The sequence below is a fragment of the Periophthalmus magnuspinnatus genome, chromosome 22 (genome assembly GCF_009829125.3).
Source record: "Periophthalmus magnuspinnatus isolate fPerMag1 chromosome 22, fPerMag1.2.pri, whole genome shotgun sequence".
Lineage (NCBI taxonomy): Eukaryota > Metazoa > Chordata > Actinopteri > Gobiiformes > Gobiidae > Periophthalmus > Periophthalmus magnuspinnatus.
In genome coordinates this window covers 19,472,759-19,497,519 of record NC_047147.1, presented here as the reverse complement: position 1 = coordinate 19,497,519, position 24,761 = coordinate 19,472,759, and the positions used below count along the sequence as shown (strand labels likewise).

Here is a 24,761-nt window from a genome sequence, read left to right as displayed (position 1 = left end):
TTCAGATCAGAGAGTCCTTTAGTTTTAATGGATTTCAGCATTGAAACTGTCAACTCAAATGTGAAACTCTGGGACTCATTCTGCTTTCTGATCCTGTATCATATCATCTTCAGAATCAAAACAACAAATTATAACAAATAACTTGTCCATCATGCCCAATGTTTTTGTAATTAAGAATAAATCAGCATTACAGTTGTACAGTAAAAGCTATATTTGATTTGAACATGTTTACTTCACATCTGGGGACACAGACAGGTCAGGTCATCAAAATCTTACATACAGTCCCGTTAATACTAAAATAAAAGTTACATTTCACCATAAAGCTGACCTCGGCTTTGAAAACAGACAAACACACGTGATCTCTGCTCTGCTCCGTGAAACAGCGCCCCCTGTCGCCTCCCTGTGTACACTGCCGCTGCTCAGTACCAACAGTGTGAAGATGGCGGAGGGCGAACTGAACGTGGACAGCCTTATCTCTCGGCTCTTGGAAGGTGAATTAATTTACTCTCTCTAATTTTGCATAGATACACGGGTGACTGTTCACTACGGCCGTGTGGTGCGTGTAGGACCGCGCTGGCTTTGCTAACACACCCGCTGAAAGAGCTCGTAGTACGGTTAGCATTAGCCCGTGGTAGCGCACCCGGCTAACTGTGGCTAACGGGACCGCTAGCTCCTCCGGCCGTGTTTATAAACAGTGTCAGCGGTCAACGCCCACAGCTTTCGCGCTCAGATGCAACATTCCTCCGGGGAAATGTGTCACTATGGTGTGGGTAACAGTTGGGCTGCTCGGGCTGCTCTGGTCTGGGGGATTGGCTCTACTACGTATGAGGGATCCCCATTTCTTTGATTATTTAGAAGTGTGGATGAGTGAGAGGGGCGGGGAGCTGTCATTTTAGATCGAGGTTAAACGCATCATCACATGTTTTGTCACTAGCAAGATTGCAGTAGCGTGCAGATATGTTCATGGATAGTCGATAATGATTTAATAACGCCACTTTTTATACAAACTACATTGTCATTTTTTTGCTGACATATTAAATACATATATTATCCGAGCCTGCCAAATTAAACAAGCCTAGAACTATAGTTTATTAATGTTTGCATATGTTGGACTGTATTTGACACTGTACAAACAGGGCCAGTGTCAGCGGGCTACTTGTTTCTTCACAGATTTGTCCTCCTCCTACACCTCATTTTCGCAGCTGAGCCTTCAGTACTGTTGTTATCTTTGGAATTATCATTATGCATCTAGAAACCATATGACAGCTCTGCAGATGTGTAATGCATTTACTACACAAAATGTACCTTCGTGAAGCGATACTAAGAAAGACAGGTGCACTGGTCAGACAGGTGCACTGGTCAGACAGGTGCACTGGTCAGACAGGTGCACTGGTCAGACAGGTGCACTGGTCAGACAGGTGCACTGGTCAGACAGGTGCACTGGTCAGACAGGTGCACTGGTCAGACAGGTGCACTTATAATATACCCTCATGTGTCACACATGTCCTCTTAAATACAGCCCTGCATTAGAACAGCGCGCTCACACTCACCTCTCACAGATGTAAACCAAAACCACGTCTTTCCTGAAGAAACATCCTGTATTTCCCTGAAGTGGAGCAGGTCCAGAGCAGCCACATGTTCCTCCACACATGTGAAATAGTCCTGTTATTCCTGTTCCTAACACACAGGTCACAGGTGAGACGGGTTCCTAGCTGGCACAGCCGCTTCACATAAACTAGCCCTGAAACAAGCTCACTGTTTGATTAAGTGACTGTCTGTATTACTAACTAAAATCTAATGATTAGAAAGGTGAAGCTAAAAATGTGTCATTTTAGTTGCTTGTATTGAAAGTTGGCATGGCTGTTGTCGTCTCACTGGAAATCTCCTCTGACGGCGCACAGGGCCAATTCCTGAGCTGCCAAAATTGTACTCAAGTAAAAGTTAATTGACTGTACAGTGTTGTACTCCAATGGTTCCCAACTTTTTTGTCTTGATCACCCCCTAAGCTTTGTCTAAAGCTTTGAGTAAACCCGAGCCCAGTTAATGGGGATTTTTTTTAGTATGAAGTATGAATCCATTTACTAATGTATTTATCGACTGTTACTATTGTATTTTCTAGTTTTTACGATAATGATCCAAATCATCCTACAAAAACTGTGTACTTGCCCTTCAAAGTACATTTTATATTCAAATGTTATTCAGTATTACCTTTTTTGTAAATATGAAATCATTCCAAGTACTCCCTGAGTGCTTTCAGACCCACAGGTGTCCCCTTACCCCCCGGTTGGTAAGCGTCGCTGTACTTATTAAAATTAGTTATATAAAATCTTTTTAATTTAAAATATACAAAAAATATTACAATTACCCAAAAAAAAATCTACTTAATGACAGTAACGTGAGTATTTATAGTTGACTACTTTCCCCCCTGATTATCTGATGGTGATTAGTTATACGCCCCAGTTTGATTTGTTATTCTATTATGGCTACCAGATTAATCCCAATCAAATCAAAACTGCAGATTGTATGGATGCAATTAGCAAACCACAAAGGCTGCAATTTTTGAAGTACAGTACCATCATTTCCTCCACAGACAACAAAATATCCTGTCTTATTCTGCATAAAAACTGCTACCCTATAGTTTAGGTAGTTTCTAAGCATGTTCTGTGTTGATTCGATTATGTTTTAGTTGATCACTTATATTGGTTTTCTTTTGGACATATGGTGCTGATTTCTTGCTTGACTGACATGTTGTAATTAAAGGCTGAATGACTAAATATCTAATTGCAATTTGTATTTTAATAGTAGCATTCTGCTCAAGGTTCACATTTTAAACGCATCCAGAAGAATTGACAAAAAAGCCTGAAATGCAAACTGATAAACTAATACAAGAATCACATTTAAGAACATGCTTGTACAGATCTAAACTACTGGGTTAGCAATTTTTATGCAGAAGACAGGAGATTTTGTTGTTGGAGGAGGAGGAGGAGGAGGAGGAGGAGGAGGAGGAGCGGCAGCATGGTAACCTACCTTCAGAGATTCTTGAGTCACACTCACACCAGACCACAAAGACATTACACTTGTCCTTGGCAGAGACTCCACTGGTTACGTGTGACTCAGATATGGATGAATTCTTATCGACTTAAGTTACAGTATGGTTAGCAAAAACAAATGTTAACATGATTATAGGGCTGTGTAGTGAATGTTGACTTCTGCTATATAATATTTTGACATTATAGCTCCTATATTACGCAAAATTGACTCTTGAGAGCTTTAAGCCATGTTATAATTTTGTTTCCTCATCAAAAACATACCTGAAGTTGTTTTGTTTGAGTAACCCTTTATTATTAGTCTGTCTACATCTCCAAAGCCCAAAATGCTTTGTTCCACCTTGTGATGTCATGAAGTGTTATGTGTAGTTCTCAAGTTAACAGCTATCTTTTACCTTTAATTCAGTAGAGAGCCTGGATTACTTGCATTATCCTTATATTCCTGGATTCTTGTATTACCCAGTGACATCACAAAGTGTTTTCAGTTTGAGAGAAGAACTCAGCCTAAATATGCAGGGTTTTTGTGTTAAATGTGTGAATGAAGCAAAACACAACTCCAGGTATGTTTTGATGAGGAAACAACATTATAGAATAGATCAGAAAATGGTATAATATGGACTCTGAAAAATAGCGGTCATGCAGTGTAAAATTGTATCCACTTGTTGGCCTTTTATCAATAATGAATGCTTAACTGAGAAACTATTCCTAGTCAAGTCTAGTTATCGTCAGTATGTATAATGTCAATGAATTTCTCCAGATATTAGTATCAGTCCAATATTGAAAATTTTGCCAATATTTAGCACCAATATTTTTCTGCTCTTCCCCAGTGTGTGCGCCCATGTGTCATTCTCATTTTCTCCTCAGTGCATCACATCTGTCTGTTGGAACAGATTAACAAGTGCAATGTTAATTTGTAAACTTCATTAGAACTTTAAGAGGGGGTATTTTAGTTCTATGGGGTATTAATTGCAATATAACCTATTTAGATCGCCGTGTTTCCTTTTATTGCTTTGAAAATGCTAAATTCACCAAAACGTATTAACGTTTTTAATAAGCTTCACTTTTTTTTTGATGCTCTAAGTTCCCTTTGCTCCCCGCACCGAGTTACCCCCTTTCAGAGTGCTATCACAACACAGTCAGTGTGCATTCTGTTAATGAAACTACTGCACATGACATCAGGTTTGTGAAGTTGCTGTGTACAGTTTTGTATCATGGTTTTGTGCATTTATGGAGGATTGTCATGTGGGAGCATGGGTCACTTCAGTTTGTGGGCTGAGCATTGCACAGAATCTTACAGCTAATTGTAAGGAGGGTTCGAATAAATACTTTCCAATGACACTGGGGATGTTCTACATGCATGTCTCGGGTGGAATGTTTTAGCAGTTACCATGGAGACACAATGCACACATTAGTAAACAGTGTCACGAAAAATACATAATGGATTTAAACACATTTTGTGATCAGTACACGGTCCTATATAGGGAAAAAAGGTGTTGATGACAAACTGAAAAATTTGTTGGCTAATGCTAGATCGCTTATGACTGTAATGTTATTTGAGATGGACTTTAACAAATCACCACCTGTTGTAGTTCCAACTATGTCAGTTCTTTCTGGTCAGATTGTGTTAAAACTGAGATTAAAGTCCAACAAGCCTCAGATAGAGCAGTGCGTACAGGCATCATCACATCTCCCAGGAATGTTGATGACATCAGCTGTATAAATAGGGCCCGGGGGAGATAATTAAAATACTCAAACATGCAACGATGACATCTAAAACCTCTTCAGACATGGTTAGACAGATAATGATTATTCGATTACTAAATTAGCCGACAATTATCTCAATATCTGATTAGTTTTGATTAATTGATCACTTGTTGATATACTCGATATTCTAGTTTCTTAATATCTCCAAAACTATAATTGTGATTTATTTTTTTTTGCAAGTATTCTATGTTAATGAAATCGGTGAATTGTTTCAGTTTATCATGAGTCTCTCAGTGGACCATAGCGTGGACAGATGGTACTCGTGCTGCCAGCTCATTCTTCTATTCTATATGAGGAGCCGGTTTGCTGTAAGGGGACTTGGGTTTCTATAGGCCCCGTATCCAAGTCACTAAAGGTACTCAAGCTTTTAATTTTGCAGATTAATATGACCCATACGCTACGGCAGAAACATTATAAAGCTGTACAACCACATTTTAATTGCAATATTCCATAACTAGGCTATGTTTTGTGTGACGATGTTATTGGGATATTTGAATATAATTGTTTACGGTGACTTTATGTAAAGGACTTTTGAGCAGCTGAAGTTTTGTTCATTTAAAACAAAAAATGCACTTGCCTTTAGTATCGAAACTAGAAAAAATCCCATTCACAGGACAGAAATGAAGCTTTCTTCAATAGCTTTAGAATGATCTTGAGCTATATCAGAAGTACCAGACCACACAGACTAGTATACGTCCATGGACCACTATGGAACCTATCTGGATAACTGAGGGATTACACAGATATAAGGCCACATGGAAATATATCGTAAAAGAAAGTGCTACCATTTAATATTGAAAATCACATTCTGTTGTCTAAAGAAAGATTGTTTTTTTTATTATCGGACCTATTTCTCAGTAGGCATGGCATGATATTGAAATTTGGTGTTATGGTTATGATGGACAAAGAAATTGTGATTATGGTTCTATATTACACAACTTTTATATTCAATTCAATTTTTTTTTTCTATAGCACATTTAAAATTACTTCAGCCGACCTTCACATGCTTTACGTAAAAGTCAGCAAAAAACAAATATACAGATAGCATGATACATAGGCAAAGAACAATAAAACACCAAGATATTCTGTGTAGCTAGTATTAAATACCAGGGAGAAGAGGTGGGTTTTCAGTCTGGTCTTAAACTGAGTTAAAGACTGAGAGGATCTATAGTATTGTACTTTGATATTAAGTAAAAACAACAGTGACCTAGACGAAAACAGTAGGAAGTGGAGATATAATAGCGGTTGTTGGTAATTCTCACGATTATATAAAGACTCCCATGAATGATTATTGGCAAAATTTTTATCGCAATGAACAATATTATAGTTTACTGTCCCATCCCTGTTCCTTAGTATCAATCCCGAGTTTGAAATCTTAGAATCGCAACAATACTAATACAATCTGTCTTCACTTTCAAAAAACAATCACACTTTTGTAAAATGGAGAACTTTGTGTTGTTGTCATAGATTTTTTTTTTTCGCGATATCGATGGTGAAGGTTCTTGCTGAGAGGGAGTGCGTTGTGGGCGTCCAGCCTTAAGGCACAATCAAATGGTTGGTTATTACATAATTCCATAAATGGCTTGTGGATTTGTTCACGGCTGCGTTACAGTATCCACATTTGATGATGTCATGGCCCGACTTGGAAATGCAGCCCTGGTCCTTTGTGCCTAAAGAAAGACCTTTAGTTATGCAATCATGTCTATGGTTAGGCTTCGTTGCCAGACATCACAATTTTGCTTTGAAACTATGGTGAGAAGCAGAAGAGACTTTGCTGCTACAGCTAAAGCAGATTTCAGTTACTTTTTAACCCACCTGTACACATTAATTAATCGGTTTATAGAGTCTGAGCCGACCAAAATTTATATAAGTCGAGTAATTGTAGTGAGACAACAGCAGAAAGCAGAAGTGTGTCAGTGAGTGAGTTAGTGGAAGATTTGGTATTTTTTGGTATTTATATGTTAAAAGTCAGATTAAAAAAAAATACATAGTACATAATACATAGTTTCCTAGTAGTTTTTTTCTGCATAAATAGTTGTTTTTCCATGAACTCCCCCTGCAGGTGTAGTCTTGTGAGTGCAGTTTGGCTCAGATACAGAGATATGTAATAGTTTTGAGAGTTTTTGAAAGCTTTTGGGAGCTTTTTGAAAATTGTATTCTATTGTAAAAAATAATACAAATTTCAATACCACTATGAAAATTAAAAATATGTAAATTTGAGACAAAAATAGACTAAAATATTAACTATTTAATAACTATTTCCATCTAATACTGCAGATGACGTACCACTTCAAAAAGTTACATACTGTACCTTAAAAAAAGATGGTCTTTAGAAGTTGGGTCTTCAATCTGAAAATAATAAAATCATGAAAAATTATGTCTTATTTGCATTAATTGGATGCCTTACAGTTTTGGAGACAGTGAGTTTGACTAACATCGCTTGTATAATTGTATAATCCCTCAAAAGTTACATTTCCATCAATTAAAGTGCACATAAATTGCTGTAATTATCCAAGCCTTTTTTTTTTTTTTTTGCTTTTGCTGAAATTGTCAACAATCTGTCCTGTAAGCTGGGATGATAAATTGTGTTTTTAGATCGTAAGTACTAGCAAATGTCTGAGGATAAGATATGTTTCTAAAGCTGTTTTGAGATCTGAAAATTCTTTACACAGATCATTGTTTCCTCCTTTTGCATCATTAACACATTCAATGGTGTGTAACACATTCATAATAAAAACCTGTCCATATGAGTGCACTACCAGGTCAGAATACACACACAATGGGATATATTTTCATCTTGGTTTGAAACTGACATGTAATTGTATTACTGGTGGTTGTGTTGCAGTGCGGGGATGTCGCCCGGGGAAGATTGTGCAGATGACGGAGGCGGAGGTCCGGGGCTTGTGCATCAAGTCCAGGGAGATCTTCCTGAGCCAGCCCATCCTCCTGGAGCTGGAGGCTCCACTCAAGATCTGCGGTCAGTACTCTCCACTAGAGATGGGAATCAGAGCCCGGCATCATAACAGCACCGGAGTCTTAGTGGTCCACTGGGTCAATAGGCCTGCTGAGAAGTCTTGCTAAAACTCCTGAAACTCAACTGTAAATGTTTCAGAGTAAAGAAATAAATGATCTAATATTATTAGTAATCATTATTAGTAATTATAATTAATTATTAAGCCTTTTATTTTTCTGTAACTGTACCGATAAGAGTACATCTAAAAGACCAGCCAAGTAGTAGCTGGGATTGAATCACCAATGACATCTGTTCTACCATATCAGCTGTCACCCTAAGATTAAGAACAATGGTGCCCCCACACTTTGCTTAGGTTGAATTGAAATCAATTCATACATTTTTTTAATCTCCTATTTTTCAGCTTTTACTTAAATATATTACAGACAATATACATGATATCCTCAATCACACTCTCTTCTATCTTCAAAACCAGTAAAATACCACTAGTTGAACACTGGAAGTAAAGTTACAAAATACTGGCTCTGTCCCCATAACAGAGGAACACCAACATCAATGACAATCCTAAAACAAAATAACTAATAACAATAAAAAAATACGTATTATTTATTATAGACAATAACATAAAATCTACCACTAAATGTTTAAAATAAAAAATGTAATCTGACCAGTAACAGTCTGAACTCAAATCTCACAAATACATTTGTGTGTAGGGGTGATGATTGCAATAGCTCCCTCCCACTACAGCACACTGCCCGGCCTGCACGCCCCAGCAGCAGCTCTGTGCTCTGGAGCTGCTGTCTGTATCTGCCTGTTCTTATGTAATCACATTGGATCTCAGGGGCTGGGCTGGGCATGTACTGCTATAATCAACTCACTGTGCTAGCCTGAGCCTGCTGTCTCCCCATACACAAACAATACCATACCATGCTACTGAGACGACTCTTGAAAGTAAATAATATCAAAGCCGCCACCTTGTTTGGATAAAGGACTGTGCGATGAATCACATTGGTCAGCGATCAGCGTGGGTGTTCTACAGCCAATCCTCTGTCAGTAAAAGCATGTGGTTTGGAGTCCCAACCCTAGAAGTGTTTACATTTGACTGACTAAAAATAATGGTGTCCATTATGTGCTGACTAAACACATTTGTACAGTCAAGGTGGATGAAAGGCATTATCAAAGGACAAAGCAACAGTATGAAGGGTTGGTACCAACTAGGCCTGCATGAAGAAATTCTAAAGATATCAGTATTGCCATATTGGCACACAATGATCACAATGATCGATATTGTGTGAAAATCAATATATCTTAAAAACACAAAGTATTTCATATGGTAGAAATAGTTTTTTGAAAGTATCTAGGTGTAACAAAGATGCATTAAATACAACTTGGCTGTTAGGAGGTGGGAAAAATAATATATTTTTTAGATGCATCATCAATTCTAATCAAATGATTCTGAATCAAGTCAGACATGCCAATAATCTGAATTTTAAGTGTATTCTCCTGCCTCCTCCCTCCTTTCACTGCAGCAGAACACTCTGTGACAGTGGGCAGCAGCAGCAGCCGTCTGCTACAGTGTCCCACAGGAATATCTCTCTGTTCAGGATTTGTCTTAGGCTTTACGTTACTTTTGAGTTTTCAGTCATGACACTGTGTTATCTTGTAGCACAAACTTTTTTCTCCTGTCCGAGATTGTGACAGCTTCATGTTAAGCATTAGAAAATCCACTTTAAAACTATTCTAAACTAGCCCAGGCGTGTGGGCTGTAGTTTATCTTATTAAAGTCTGCAGAGAAGCTAAATGGCTAGCATGAAGCAATGCTAACAGCTACTCTGTAGTAGATGTACTGTTAATGCTGATATTTCCTACCTGCTAATCTCTGCCACAGAAAAACAATGCAATTTAGCCATTTAAGTAAAGCAATTGTATGAAAGAAAAGTCATTACTTCACCCTGCAGCTCTGCAGATTTAAAAAGTAACCACTAAGTTAGCTTCCGTCTGTCCTCAGAGGTATAATACTCCCTACAATGGAAGCATAGCCAGACTGGACTGTACTAGACTGAAATGGACAACACTGCCATAATTCCCTCAGAGTTCATGTATCTAGGTGCTGCATCCTGCACTGATGGTAAATAAACTCCAGCCTCATGCCTCTTCTCTTCACCTGTCAGACTGTCAGCAGTTTATTCAACAACATGCTGATCCTAACTGCGTCATGTTTTGCTCTTGTTTTGTTTTTGGTGTATTCATGTAAACTAACAGAATGAGCCGTGGTCTTTAGCCCACATTAAAGTGCGCGTGTGGTGTGAGCGTGACTCAGTGCTTCACCTTTAAAAACAAACTGATGAAGAGTAAAGAGCTGTTCACAGGCACAGACACGTAGCTCCCCATGCTCAACACCACATGCTCCTTAATGTTCAATCAGCAAACACAACTGCTGCCAGATGGAGCACTTTCATTTTAATTTCATTTTAAAGTCATACTAAATGTGGAATATCATCAAGAACACATATTATGCATTTTTGTGGCTTTAATTTCCTTTTAAACATGCTTTTAATCACCTTGGAATTAGTATTTCACATTTTCTAATTTAAAATGAAATGAAAACATACTTAATACCTCTGTTTTCAAAGAAACATTTTGCGTTGGTGCTCACTCTGCTCTTAGCAACAGGAATTTAGAAAGTGAAGACCGTGAGTAAAGTGAATGGTATGCTAAAAGAGGTGTGCATTCATTGTGAATACAGTTTGATCACAGAATGAGTCCAGTGAAGGTTTATGGACTTAAACTGCACAGGAGAAGCACAGATGTTTTACCTGTGATGCAACCATCCGGGCAAAATTTGTTTAAAATCACATCCTAAAGTTTTTCATTACGATAGTGGTATCAAAATCTATATTGTGTATTGAGGCTATTCCTTAGTATCAAAATCGAGTTTGAAATTTTTGTATCGTGTCCACACTACTCCACAACTGGTAGTCTTTGCCTAAGTACATGTGTCTACTTTCCTCCTCTGTTTAATGCGCTTGTAACCTTTGGTTGATTACTTGTCTTTAACCCCTTAATGACAGACATTTCTAGCACGTTCGCTCACAGTGAAGACACAGCAATACCACAGCGTCAATAATTCACCGCATCCACAGGTCAGGTTGTGCGCCCACGTGCTAGGCTAGCTAATGTCACCGCTCTCTCCACCGCTTCCTCGCTGACCCATTTTAGCAGGGTTTTCAGGTTAAGTACAATAGGTAAGGGTTATGCTCTAGAGCTGATGATCACAATGTCAGAGGGAGCAAAGGGAATGTTATTGCTTTTAAGGGCAAGGGACTATTTGAGAGAAGCAAAGTTGCCAGAGTTAACTAAAAGTGATTTTGGCTGACAATATTCACACCACCACTTGTTGCCTTGACAGAATCTGGTAAAACTAGTAAAATGGGCCAGAAATGTCACCCAACTATAGAACCCTGGAAGACATCTGACCAACCCTCGCCGCTTACATCTGTCAGCTAGCTACAACAGCATTGAAGGGCCTTGACCTTGTTTTTTGGGAACGTATGGCTCATGATTTATGTTATTTCAAAAATGGGATTAATCTGATCAATTTTAAAAATCAATTGCCAATACTGCTTGATGATAAAACATTTGAATAAAAATCACCTTAGTTAATTTGTGCTGACAGAGTTGTCCTTGAACTTTCTACCAGTCCGCATTTCATGTGGATAGGCCCAGTAATTAGAGAGATATTATCCATAAAAAGATGCCCTTCACCTAAATTCTTTTAATCATTTGAACACACAACTTATTGAGGCAAACACGCCCTGAACACTTCTTGGTACTCAATGCCATGCTTGGCCTTTAGCAATACTAGAAGTGTTTCCAGATTCCCAACCCTTAAATAAAGCGCAGATATGCCAGAGGAGTTAAATCTCAGAATAGCTGTGCCGTTGCCTCCATAACCTCTGTAATCATATGCTTCCCGCCTGCACTTCCAATGATAAGTGTTAGAATGCCGCTCCCTGTGTAAACAAACACACTAACAAGGATACTGTTTTGGCCCAAAGTGACTTGATTTTTTAAAGTTTAAACACGTTCATTGGAATAGAATAAAACAATGTAGCAAAAATGATACACTATGTATAAAAGACAGTTGGGACTAAACACTTGTGTACCATCACTAACAAACTCAAGATTTCAGAGCTCAAGATAGGACTGCTTGATTATGGGAAAAACATTATTATTATTTGGCTCATAATTGAAGTTATTTCAACAATTACAAAAAGCATGCACATAGTATATTTTATAAGGGTAAGAGTAACATTTTGTGTCACTGTTTTGTGTTGATTAGAATAGTGTCTTTCCTACAGGTTTTGAGAGGCAGAATGAGTGAATGTAATTTTGAACAAGCATTTCTCATTTGTTTTTGATTAAAATATTTTTGTAATTGAATAGAGTCATAATTAAAATCAGATTCAGATCAGCTTGTGCCTGACAAATCCAGACTGATATATCCCTGTATTTTCTTTATACAGATTGATAACAGTCCCATATCCTCTGTTGCATCTCAAGCCCGGTCAAATGTGTTTGTGCATCAGATCCGTTTTTTCAATGATACATGTGAAACGAAGTAGCTCTTTGGTCACCTACGATTTACAAACCATTGGCTAATCCACCTGTCAATCACGACCAGACTCACATCTTCATAAATTATTCAAGTGTGTATTCTTGATTCCAGGCGAGCACAGCCCTAGCTAAAGTTACCTTTTCTGTCTGCAGCTAACCAATTTCAATGCCTTAGCCACTGCTTTTTATCCACATTAAATTACTTCACAAAACTTACTACTAGTGCAAACATAAGGGCTCAGACAATGTCACTTGTTTCTCATACATGTTAGACAAAATGGCATTGGTAAAAAGTAACAATATAAAGCACCACACTGGTTGAATTTTATTTTTAACTACAGATGGGCGATACATTGATTCCAGTATTGGTATTGGCCAATATTTTCTCTGGCCCAGTCTCTGCATTTTTATTTGAATAGGCCAGTCTATTAATTTCCCACCAGTTTATCTTTGGTGCTTCAGTCTCTTTGATCAGACTCATGAGTAAAAATTAAATTAGAAGAAGAACTATGAACCTAAAATATGGATGGATGTATTTTCTTGTTGGTTAGGAAATTATTTTATTATTCAAGTTGAACATTGGTATCGGCACATATCGGTTATCAGCCACAAGTCAGATATCAGATCTCTGTATCGTCTCAAATCTGACCATTTTTAAAAGACTTATCTTTTCACTTAGTTTGTGTTCTGTTTGCACATAACAGCTGTTTATAGTGCTACATTACATTTTTTTTTACCGTGTATATGTTGGTGTGGGGCACTTGGCCTAAATACGAGCTTTTGTGAACACGGGCCAAGGATATAAAAGGAAGTGGCTCTTAGTCAGTGGATGAAGTGATGTGACTTGAGTAAAAGCCTGACCCCATCGTCCCCTCGGGGGGCTGCTAATTAAAACTACAGGTGTATTTTAGTGTTAACCTACATCCTGTGTCCTCCTCCAACAGCTCATTTCCCACAGAGCACGAATTTATATAAAACTGCTAATGGTAGTTTGAGAAGAATAATATTTGAAAAGTTATTTGTACATTGTAGTAATATTTAAATACCTGTTGAAATGTAAGCACTAAGCAGGTAGTGTGCACCTCTACTGTATGATGTGATATTATTGTACTCTACCGTATTGAGAAAACTCAGATTGTAGGTTAGTCTAGACTGGCCTATGCAAATAATAATGCATTGGATTTGTATAGCACCTTTTCAAGATACCCAAAGCACTTTACAGTGCAGTAGTCATTCACTCCACATTCTGTGGTAGTAAGATACTATTGTAGCCACAGCTACCCTGGGGCAGACTGATGGAAGCAAGGCTACCAATCTGAACCATCGGCCTCTCACACCACCACCAACACACACACAACATTCATGCTAGGCAATGTGGGTGAAGTGTCTTGCCTAAGGATAACGCTCCACTGTAGCATCTGGTATTCCCAGAGGTCTCCCATCCAAGTACTAAGCAGGCCTGGCCTTGCGTAGCTTCTGAGATTCTGACAAAATCAGCCTTTAACAAGCCGGCATGGTCACATCAATCACATGAATGAATGATATTTTTGATTATAATTTTTTTTTACATTTTGACTTACATTTTTGTAGTTGTATTTAACTGTTCAAACCTACTCAAAAAACCCTCTTCTTTGTCTTCCATGTTCACAGGAGACATCCACGGGCAGTACACAGACCTGCTGAGGCTCTTTGAGTACGGCGGCTTCCCCCCTGAGGCTAACTACCTGTTCCTGGGAGACTACGTGGACCGGGGGAAGCAGTCACTGGAGACCATCTGCCTGCTGCTGGCCTACAAGATCAAGTACCCCGAGAACTTCTTCCTCCTGCGGGGCAACCACGAGTGCGCCTCCATCAACCGCATCTACGGCTTCTATGACGAGTGTGAGTGTCTTGGAAAAAAAACTAAAGTTTTACATCAGGGTTTATTGCATCATTTTCCTATTCATTCATTCATAGATTCAAGATAGAATATATATTTTGAGTTGTGCTTTACATATGAGTGCTTCTTTTCTCTCAGTCTCTCTGTCACCTGTTCACAGTGGGAGCTGTAGAATTGATCCTTTGCAGTGACAGTGTTATAAAGTCTCCATTCAGCTCTATGAATACAGGACACACGTGTGGCATCTGAAACAGCAAGAATCGCGTGCCTCTGCGACATGTACAGTCTATGGGCGGCATGGTGGCCTCACAGCAAGAAGGTTCTGGGTTCGATCCCCGAGTGTGAAGTTTGCATGTTTCAACCCGTGTCTAGGTGGGATTCCTCCGGGCACTTCCCGGGCGTGGCCTCTGCTACATGCAGAGGACAAATTGTTCTACAGAAATGATAAGGGCTCAACCTAATTTTAACTTTAACCTTAGGTAGCAAAAGAACAAAAGTCACAAACTGAACAGTGTTCTATTGAAGTTTCAACCTAAAACTGCTTAGAGAATGAACAAATGAAAATTGTTGTGACTCCTGGGACATATCTTATAGACAGTATTGTTTGTTTTGCAGGTAAGCGCCGGTTCAATATCAAACTGTGGAAGACCTTCACTGACTGCTTCAACTGCCTGCCCATCGCTGCCATCATCGACGAGAAGATCTTCTGCTGCCACGGAGGTAAGGAGCACTTTTACTCACCATATACTCTAATCTATGTCCTCTTAGTGCAAGTATGAAACTAAATGCACGTGTGTAATGTCGTCTTAGGGTTGTCGCCTGATCTGCAGTCCATGGAGCAGATTCGCAGGATCATGAGGCCCACAGATGTACCAGACACAGGTACTTGATGGGCTGCTCACATGAATCATCTATCTATGACACCCATGGATCATTGTTAATTTGGACATCGCAATCACAATATTGATCTAAATGACATGATAATAACAAGTCCGTTGACTTCCACAAATGGCGGTGCCCATTTGGGGCTGATGTCACCGTAAATGTCATCACAACAAAGAGACGTGTAGCTGTCAGCCCCTACGATGGATAACCCCAGAATCTTACATGTGTCACAGATTAAGAATATAAATGGAGAACGAGGTACAGACCAGTGAGTGTGTAGCAGTGGCAGTGAAAATGGGGATAGATCAGTACAATGATGATCTTGAATAAAGGAGAATAAAGATTACTCCAAATACAATTTTGAGAAGGTAAATGAGAATTTAAACGACTATAACATGGTTAAAAGCTCTGAAATGTTGATTTTGTAGAATAGGCCAGCTTTAAGGAGGCCAAGTATTTAATTAGGTGGTATACAGGGAATTAGTATATATACATTCTTTTATTTGTATTAGTTGCTACATATTATAGGGTTATGTAACTTCACACTACATTATTATGAACCTATACAATTTAAACAAAAAAGACTATGACATTTAAATTGTATTACAATTATAAAAATGAGGACTGAGTTCAAGCATGAATTAGCATGAACTATGAATGCAGTATTAATGTTTACTTATTCAAATGCTTTACAATTACAAGCTGCTCAACTGCTGTACAGTCTATTCAATTTTTGTGTGTTGCTTGAACATGAACATGTTCAAGCATTCAGTTTAACCTCCTTTTGATTCTGAAATTACTCTGAGTACCCTCTTCCAAGTGCTTGGATACTCTCTCGGTTACTCATACTCCCAATGATCTAACGAACTGACCTGTAAAACAATAAGACCTATTTTTGTTTTTGTTACATAAATACTAAAGACTCAAAACACTTTTCTTTTAGTTGGTTTTATTCTTGAGGTTAAGAGCAGTGTTTGGAGGTGTTTTACTGTTTGTGGTGCCAGGACACCCTCCTCTGCTTCTTCATGTGGAGTTTCTTCAGCGTGACGTCCGTGCTTCAGGTTGAGTTTGTCCCTCACAGATGTGTTGTAGAGATAATGCGTCTCCTTGTCAGCAGTGATCTGATGTTGCAGCTTACCTTGTGTATTTTCAAGAGACCTTTGAGCCTTTTTGAGCTCAGTCTTTTTGATTTATCAGTCTCTCCTGGGTTTTCAGTCTCAGTTGCTGGGACTTATTCACCCAGACACATCTAGTTGAGCTTTCACTGTGGCCAACTGTTTCCAGAGAAGGTGATTCCTAAACCTCTAGGGTCTCCTCGGGGGGAGAAGGTGCTTCCTAAATCTCTAGGCTCTCCTCGGGGGGAGAAGGTGCTTCCTAAATCTCTAGGCTCTCCTTGGGGAGAGAAGGTGCTTCCTAAACCTCTAGGCTCTCCTCGGAGGGAGAAGGTGCCTCCTAAACCTCTAGGCTCTATGGGAGGAGAAAGTGGCCTGAGGACGGGAACCGCAGACTTCTGCATGTTGTCCTCAGGAGCTCTGGAGTGCCTTCGTTGGTATTGGGGCTCTCTCATAGAGAACATAGAGAACATAGAGAACATCGTCCTCCATTGTGTCTTCAAACCTGGACACACGTCAGTCTCTGTCAGTGTCTGGATCAGGAATGAGCTTTAGATTTGGACTTTTTTTTGCAAGTTTCCCAACACTAAAATTAGAATTTTGTATGAACGTCAATGGTGAGCAGTGATACTTTCTGTTAAAATTGTCTGTTAAATGAAATGGCTCTAAGCAAAAAGAAATGTGAGCCCAGGAGCTGATTCCAAATATTGAGTATATTCACTACTTTGCATAAACTATATCTGAGCCCTGTAACTTCACCAGAGAAATACTGGCTTGATTATTAGATCTGTAATAAAAAGGTCTTTTAAAAAAATAAAAAGGATTTTGCACCTGATCAGTTAATGGGATTATAAAATGTCTTTATGGACTTACTTTAATCTAGTGACTCAAACTTTCACAAAGTACCACCTCAGACAAATGTGTTGCTGCTTATGTACCAGCTAAAGACAAACCTCTGAAGTAAACCAGGACTCGAGCAACTTTAAACCAAGAGAGATAAACCAGAACTTAGTGTTGTCACGATACCAACACTTCCAACTCCATTCAATACCAATTCAGTACCACAATCGGAATCAGAATCACTTTTATTGATCCCCGAGGGGAAACTCTCTTCGTTACAGATGCCACCGACCCAAAATAGAAAAAGTAGCGTCATAGTAGTTCAGTGTTAAAAACAATAAGAATGAAATGGTCAATAAATAATTAAAATAGAGTCTATAAATATTTACAAACAACATATTTGCATCAATGTACAGACAGTAGATGGGATGTTGCAGTACTTGTATGTGATCAGTCACAGCGAAGAATCGAACAGTTTGATGGCGACAGACAGGAAAGATTTCCTGTGTCTCTCAGTGGAGCAGCATGGCAATATCAGTCTGTGGCTGAACAAGCTCTTCTGATTGGCCAGCACCTTGTGGAGGGGGTGGAAGGGAGAGTCCAGAATAGTCCTGATTTTGGCCAACATCCTCTTGTCCAACACAACAGTCAGAGAGTCCAGCTCCTCCCCCACAACATGGCCAGCCTTCCTGATGATCTTATTGAGTCTATTAGTGTCCCTCACGCGCAGACTGCTGCCCCAGCAGACCACAGCGTACATGATGGCACTGGCCACCATAGACTCATAGAACATCCTGAGCATTGTCCTGCAGATGTCAAAGGACCTCAGCCTCCTCAGGAAATGGATGCGGCTCTGACCCTTCTTGTAGACAGCGTCCACGTTTCTGCTCCAGTCCAGTTTATTATCCAAGTACGTTTCCAGGTACTTGTACTCCACCATGTCCACACTAACCCCATGGATGGAAATGGGAGTCACAGCAGATTTGGTCCTCCTCAGGTCTACCACCAGTTCTTTTGTCTTGGTCACGTTGAGTTGAAGGTGGTTCTTTTCACTCCAGGTGACAAAGTTGTCCACTACAGTCCTGTACTCCCTCTCGTCACCACCGCTGATGCATCCCACCACTGCAGAGTCATCAGAAAACTTCTGACAGTGATAATTAAATACTTTCTTAGGCAATAGAATGTGATTTTTAACATTATATAATAGTTCTTTTTTTGTATTACCATGTGGCCTTATATCTGTGTAATCCCTCAGTCATCCAGGTAGGCTCCATAGTGGTCCATGGGTGTATATTAGTGTGTGTGTCTTATACTTGTTCTGATACAGCACAAAATCATTGTAAAGGTTTTCAGGAAAGGCTAATTTCTGTCCTTTGAATGTGACTTTTTTAGTATCAATAGCATCTAGTTTTGAAACAAGTTCTCATATGAATTAGTATCTTATTTTCGATACTTTTGACAACGCTACCAACTAAATTAATTGAATTCAGAAAGTGCGGCAAATAATTATATGTAGCACGTGTCTCTCAAATGCAGGAAAAGTCTTCTCGAATATCCCTGTAACATTCAGAGTGAAATGGAACATCTTTTACCTCAGACACATAGGAGTTTAGTGCTTTGCTTGTTGATTCAGCAGAAATCTGTGCCGTTTCTCTGTTTCTAACTCATAAGCAGCCATTTTTGTTTTGACCTGAACAGACCATACGTTTTTCTTATGGGCTAATCCACTTGTCAACCACTCACATCTGAACAGGGGGATGCAGTTCGTCTATATATATATTTGAGTGTAGTCTTGGATGGCCAGGCAAGTGCTGAATCAATCTTTTTGCCAAATATTCTGCCTGCAAGTGGTAATATATAAAAGAATATGATATCTTTCAACCCACAGAGTACATTTTAACACATCTTTGTCAGATGTGTGAACTGCTAAACTTAAAAAGGGGGTATTTTAAATCAACATTTTGGACCTTTCTGCCATACCTAAAGTGGTTTTCGATATCATCCATGCACGTTTGAGTAATCTCTCGATCAAACAGGGCTCTATTCAAACCGTCCGTATGGTTAGCAGTGCGATCCTGTTGAAGTTTAAGCTACAGGGTTAGCAGCATTTATACGGAATAAGTCCTCAGGAAGACAAGCAGGTTGTAACATTCCAAACCTTGCACTTTACTTCAGGCTTGCTGTGTGACCTGCTGTGGTCCGACCCCGACAAGGACGTGCAGGGCTGGGGAGAGAACGACCGCGGAGTGTCCTTCACTTTCGGCGCAGATGTGGTCAGCAAGTTCCTCAACCGCCACGACCTCGACCTCATCTGCAGAGCACACCAGGTGACAACAAGGGGGGGTTCAAATAGCTTGGATTCAGAATGGCATTGATTTGGTAGTTTTGACTAGTTTTAATCAAACCTTGAATAAATGTCTTCCAAGATATTATTGTTGGGTTTTTTTTTTCAATCTTTTTTTGTCCTGTTTATTTATTTATTTGGCAAATTTTAAGTGGGATTCTTCTTTTCCCCACCAGCAAATAGTCTAGCTGACAGGTTGCCCCATCTCAGTGAGAATAGGTATCAATTTTATGGTTTAAAGTCCTTTCAACTGACAACAATCATAGTGAAAAAATAATTCCGCTTCAGTTAATTTACGTTAACAGAGAAAATGTTGAGCTTTACGCCAGTTTTTGTTTCATGTGGATAGGTCCAGTAATTAGAGATAGTAACCATAAACCAGTTCAATATATCTGCAGTCTGACAGTTAAACAGCAAATCCCACCAGAGAATCCTGGCCTGTCCTTCAGCTCCATTTTAAAGTATATCGATTTTTTTTTAAATGATAAAAATTAGGGCCGTTGCCATAGCAATGAACAGTTTAAAATTAATATTCTATCTTCTGAATGCGAAAAAGTACACGGATTTCCCACCTGTAGATATGAGTTAGCACAATGTTTGACAGTGCTGGTAACACAAGGACTGAGCTGGCTGCAATCTCCTTTGGATTAGTCAGTCACATCAGTTTGTGTTGACTGCGCTCTGCCCACTCACTCCGCAAGAATCCAACACCACATTACTCCATGGCTTGTCCGTTTCCTTACCTTGTATAGCAGCTAGCTTTTCACTAAGATGGAGAGTATGATATGAATATGCTGTGAATGTTTACTGTTTAAACCAATGCTATGTAAATATTTGGAGACGTTGTTCTGGTTAAAAAGTCTGATAGGAACTTGCGTTGCTGCGTTGTTGTGATATTCATACACACACTTGGGACTAAACGTTGGACTAGATCAGGACTAAGCCAGGACTGGAACAGAACCAATCCAAGTCTACATCAGGACTAAACTGGGCTCAAACCAGGTCCAAATCAGAACATGCATGAATGTAACCTGACCACCTGCTGAAAGTGTGCATGTTACTTGAGGTATTGTTTTGGCTATAGAAAAACCTGGGATTGAATAAATGCAATATAGACAAGTTTAATGTCATATTGTGGATCATTACAGACAAAGCAATAATGTTTCCATGGAGACAAGCAGGTAAGACGCCCCACCAGAATTTTCATAGTGCACTTTTTAAAGGGCTGTACATACGATTTAGATGTTTCCATATTTTCAATAATATGGGCATAATATTTCATTGGTTCATGTTATAATTTGGTGTTTTGGTTCAAGGTGATTATCCAGTCAGAAAACAGCATGAGCCTCACACCAGTTTCTCATTTGGGTTGCCAGTTTAAATGCTGAAATCCAGTTGGTTTCAATCCAAAAGGACTCTCTGATCTGCTCTAAACCCCAGCACCTGCAGGAAATTATGAATCAGCTAGTGCAGCCTCTGCAGCTCAGTGAGTGAATTCTGGAGGTTCTGATGTTTCACACGAGGCCCGTCCATAAACTGAGAATGAGAAAAACTTGTGTCCTCTATCTGTAAGGTTCTGGTAACTCGGGTTCAGTTCTGATTGTAGTAAAAACATAAAAGCACAGGCTACATACAGATATTTTAAAAACACAGTGGAGTGTTTGCTGTATTACCACATGACATCACAAGGTGGAACAGTGTTTTCAGTTTGAGAGAAGAACTCCTGGTATGTTTTTGATGAGGAAACAACATTAACACATAGATTACAAAATAGTGTGCTATGGGACCTTTAGGTGTTTCAACATTTGGTATTTAACATGATGGTCAGTGCTACTCAACACATATCTGCACTGTCTCCCCTGCTCCTATAAATGGAGCTGGAGGAGGCGTGTACTTTTACCCTGGACTGCACTGTTTTTTGCCTGTGTACCTTGTTCATGATGAGTTTTTGAGCTCGTATTGATTTGTTTGGTCAGTGCAATAACAACTGTGCATTTCCCAACAGGTTGTGGAGGATGGATACGAGTTTTTTGCCAAACGCCAGCTGGTCACCCTGTTCTCCGCGCCCAACTACTGCGGAGAGTTCGACAACGCGGGGGGTATGATGAGCGTAGATGAATCGCTCATGTGCTCCTTCCAGGTAACTAAATTAGGCACTAGGCTGATATGTGACTGTTGTTTTTAGGCTTGAGCAGTTCCTGTGGGGTCTGTCTGTCTGTTTGCATGTTCCTCCTGTGTCCTGTGAATCAAAATCAAAAGTTGCAGCCTTTGTGATCAAATAAAAACTGCTAATCTGTAGTTTAGATCTGTACTAACATGTTCAGAAATGTATGTAAGTGAAATATTTCTAATAATTTTGCCAGATTTGTCTTATTAAAATGGAGCTAAACACTTAATCCACTTTTTTGTAACTAAACTTTGTGAGAAAATATTTTGCTGGCAAGGCTGCCATATACAATTTTTATGAGTTCACAAACTCTTTGAGAATCCATCTTTAATCATTTGAATTGGCCTCAAACATGAATAATATGCTGAAAAACACTGGCTTTAGAAAAAGAACATCACCTAATATCCTAATGACACAATGTTCTGAAGCTGCTGCCATGTGGAGGAGTTTAAAACATTACAACATTAGAACTAATTATTGGGCTCTTTTTAAATAGGCCTTTTTACATCTGGTAATACATTTATTCATCTGGGGCTAAATTCACCATGGAAAACTTACACAATTTAGGTTGTGCCTTTATAAATGATTAAGTAAAATCATAAAAAATCAGAAGATCGGTATCGACAATTGCAAATATTTTTAAAAATTGGTATTGGATAGGGAGCCAAAAAAACTGGATCAGCACATCCCTAATCTGTGTGCTGCCTTCAGTGTCCATTGTAAGTATCATGTGACATCACACAGGATTGCCCTGATTACAGCCATTACCTTTGCAATTGTCTAACTGCATACACTCAAATTGTGATTTCGATCGATCTTACAGCCCAGATCTCTTCCTCATATTTGATTGATAACTCGCTCCACCACACTTGTCTCTCTAGATCTTAAAGCCGTCAGAGAAGAAGGCCAAGTACCAGTACGGAGGGGTCAACTCGGGCCGACCGGTGACCCCGCCGCGCACCGCCCAGGCCCCCAAGAAGAGGTGAACCCCCGGCCCCTCCCCTCTCCCCCCTGCATCGCCCAGATACAGGGGGCCTATCAAACCCCTCCTCCTCCCCCCGACTCCACTGACAGCTCTTTTCTTAATGTGTCCGTGTACATACATTTTGCTGTGTAATTCATTTTACTTGCCTGTCGTTAACGTCGGTATTTTTGATATTATTAACCAATCTTACAGTGGTGGACTTTTGGATTTTTGAAGTTCCGTGTTGTAAATTAAGGACTTCTTTTGAGAGGAAGTCGGAATGTTTGGTTTTTTTTTTGGTTTGTTTTTTGTTTTGAACGAAAGATCCAATAGATATGACATTGTTTTGCCTTGATCGCTCTCAGCTATAGAGACTGAGATTCCTGTACAATGTTGAATCCGTATAGAAAACCACATGTATTTCTGAGGTTTTAACCCTTGCATGTGCACGTGTTGTTGTGCACTAACCATGTATTTTTTTTTTTTTTTGTTTTTTTTATTTTTTATTTTTTTTTCATGTTGGACAGAAGGAATTGAAAGGGTTAACTGGTAAAGAATGTGGACAGACAAGCGTGAATGAAATGATATCCAAAAAAGAGAATTATATATAGAATTTTGATATTTTTAATCAAGCTAATTAATCAAAGTTACAGTGTTTTTTTTGTTTTGTTTAAGTTTTCAAGTGAGATGGTGTTTACAGTCTGTGGTGCACATTTGAGCAATATGCAAAATTTTCTTAGGTTTTCTCAAAAAGTTGGGTCAGGTAGCTAGATTGAGAAGCACGGCGATGTAATTATGGGTGGAAATGCGGTTCTCTCTCTCACCTCACAGCAAGACGGTTCCGGGTTCAGTTCCCAGACCTTTTTGGGCCTTAGTGTGTGGAGGTTGCATGTTCTTCTCATGTCTACTAGGTGTGTTTACCCTGGGTTCCCTATCTATGAACATGTATGCTAATGCTAATCCTAGCTCCTGAACATGAATTTTGATGTAGAAAAGGGTTGCCCCAGTGGCATTGAAGGATGGGTCAAATGCAGAGGGGATGATAAACATAAACTTTTAACAGTAGTTCTCAAAATAGTACTTTAAATGTGCTGTACCTGACTTTTTACTAAAAAGGTGAAAAATGGATCCATTTAGGATGAAATGACATCAGAGACTACAAATACCACCCCACTCGATGCTACAAAAAAACTGAAAAAAATGTAAAATTACAAATTAAATTAAATACTGGCAGTGTTGCATACAGACAGAGAAGGCACTTACCAAAGTTGCGAGATTAACTGAATTTTTCAAATATTATTTCTCAATTTTTGCACAATTCTTGTAAATTTTGATAATGAATTTGAGGTACATTTATGGACAAATCATCAACTAGAGCACCGAATGTAATTTGAAATGATTTGCATATAAACACTAAATATTATAAAATTCAAAAATATGTTTATACATTTTTTCTTAAGCTGCGCATGTCTTGGCTGAGCAGGAACAGGATCAGACTGACAGTGCCCCCTGGTGTTGAAATACAGTTTTTATCCAAATGTATATGGAAGTTGATTTTTTGAAGAACTGTTGCCTCTTTTGATTTTAATTTTTGCTATATTTCATTGGATTGCTCTTGGAGTTAGATATTTGGTTGTATTTTTTTTCTTTTTCTTTTCTCAATGTTTACTTCTTATTTACATAATTTATTTCCTAAACTTAAGAGTAAATGTATTACAATGAGGTGTTACCAAAAGCTGTTTTGCAATTTGTACAAGTTTGTTTGAAAGTCTACAGTTAAATAAAATGGATGGATACAAATACTGTGGCATGTGTACTTATTTACTTTGACATTGAGAATAGCTATGGGTATATGTTCTTTATCTGTTTTCTTAATCTTATTGATTTAAAATTAAGATTTGAGAACATTTTCAGCTCAAACAATTTGAAATTTACTAAAAAGTTGATATTTATATAAGTTCGGTATAGTTACAGGTATTGCGGTCACTTTTTAGAAATTGTATTTATGTGGATGGCTACAGTCTATTACTACCAGCCTATATTTCAATGCTTTGAAATATTGAATTTTTAAGTTTTGATTTGAGTTTTGACTTTTTATTTACTTGTGTCTAATATTTTGCATTGATTCATCTCATTTATCTATTTTTTTGTTTTATACACGTTTTTACAAT

At 38.8% G+C, this 24,761-nt stretch overlaps 1 protein-coding gene across 1 annotated transcript; it reads left to right on the top strand.

Moving 5' to 3' along the window:
* Window positions 1-410: 410 nt before the first annotated feature.
* LOC117390385 (serine/threonine-protein phosphatase PP1-beta catalytic subunit) lies at window positions 411-24,388 on the top strand. Its single transcript, XM_033988108.2, has 8 exons — window positions 411-491; window positions 7,657-7,788; window positions 14,050-14,280; window positions 14,894-14,998; window positions 15,089-15,160; window positions 19,291-19,442; window positions 21,465-21,599; window positions 22,508-24,388. Exons 1-8 carry the CDS (start codon window positions 440-442, stop codon window positions 22,610-22,612), a joined length of 984 nt encoding a protein of 327 aa, XP_033843999.1. The 5' UTR covers window positions 411-439; the 3' UTR covers window positions 22,613-24,388.
* The last annotated feature ends 373 nt before the right edge of the window (window positions 24,389-24,761 follow it).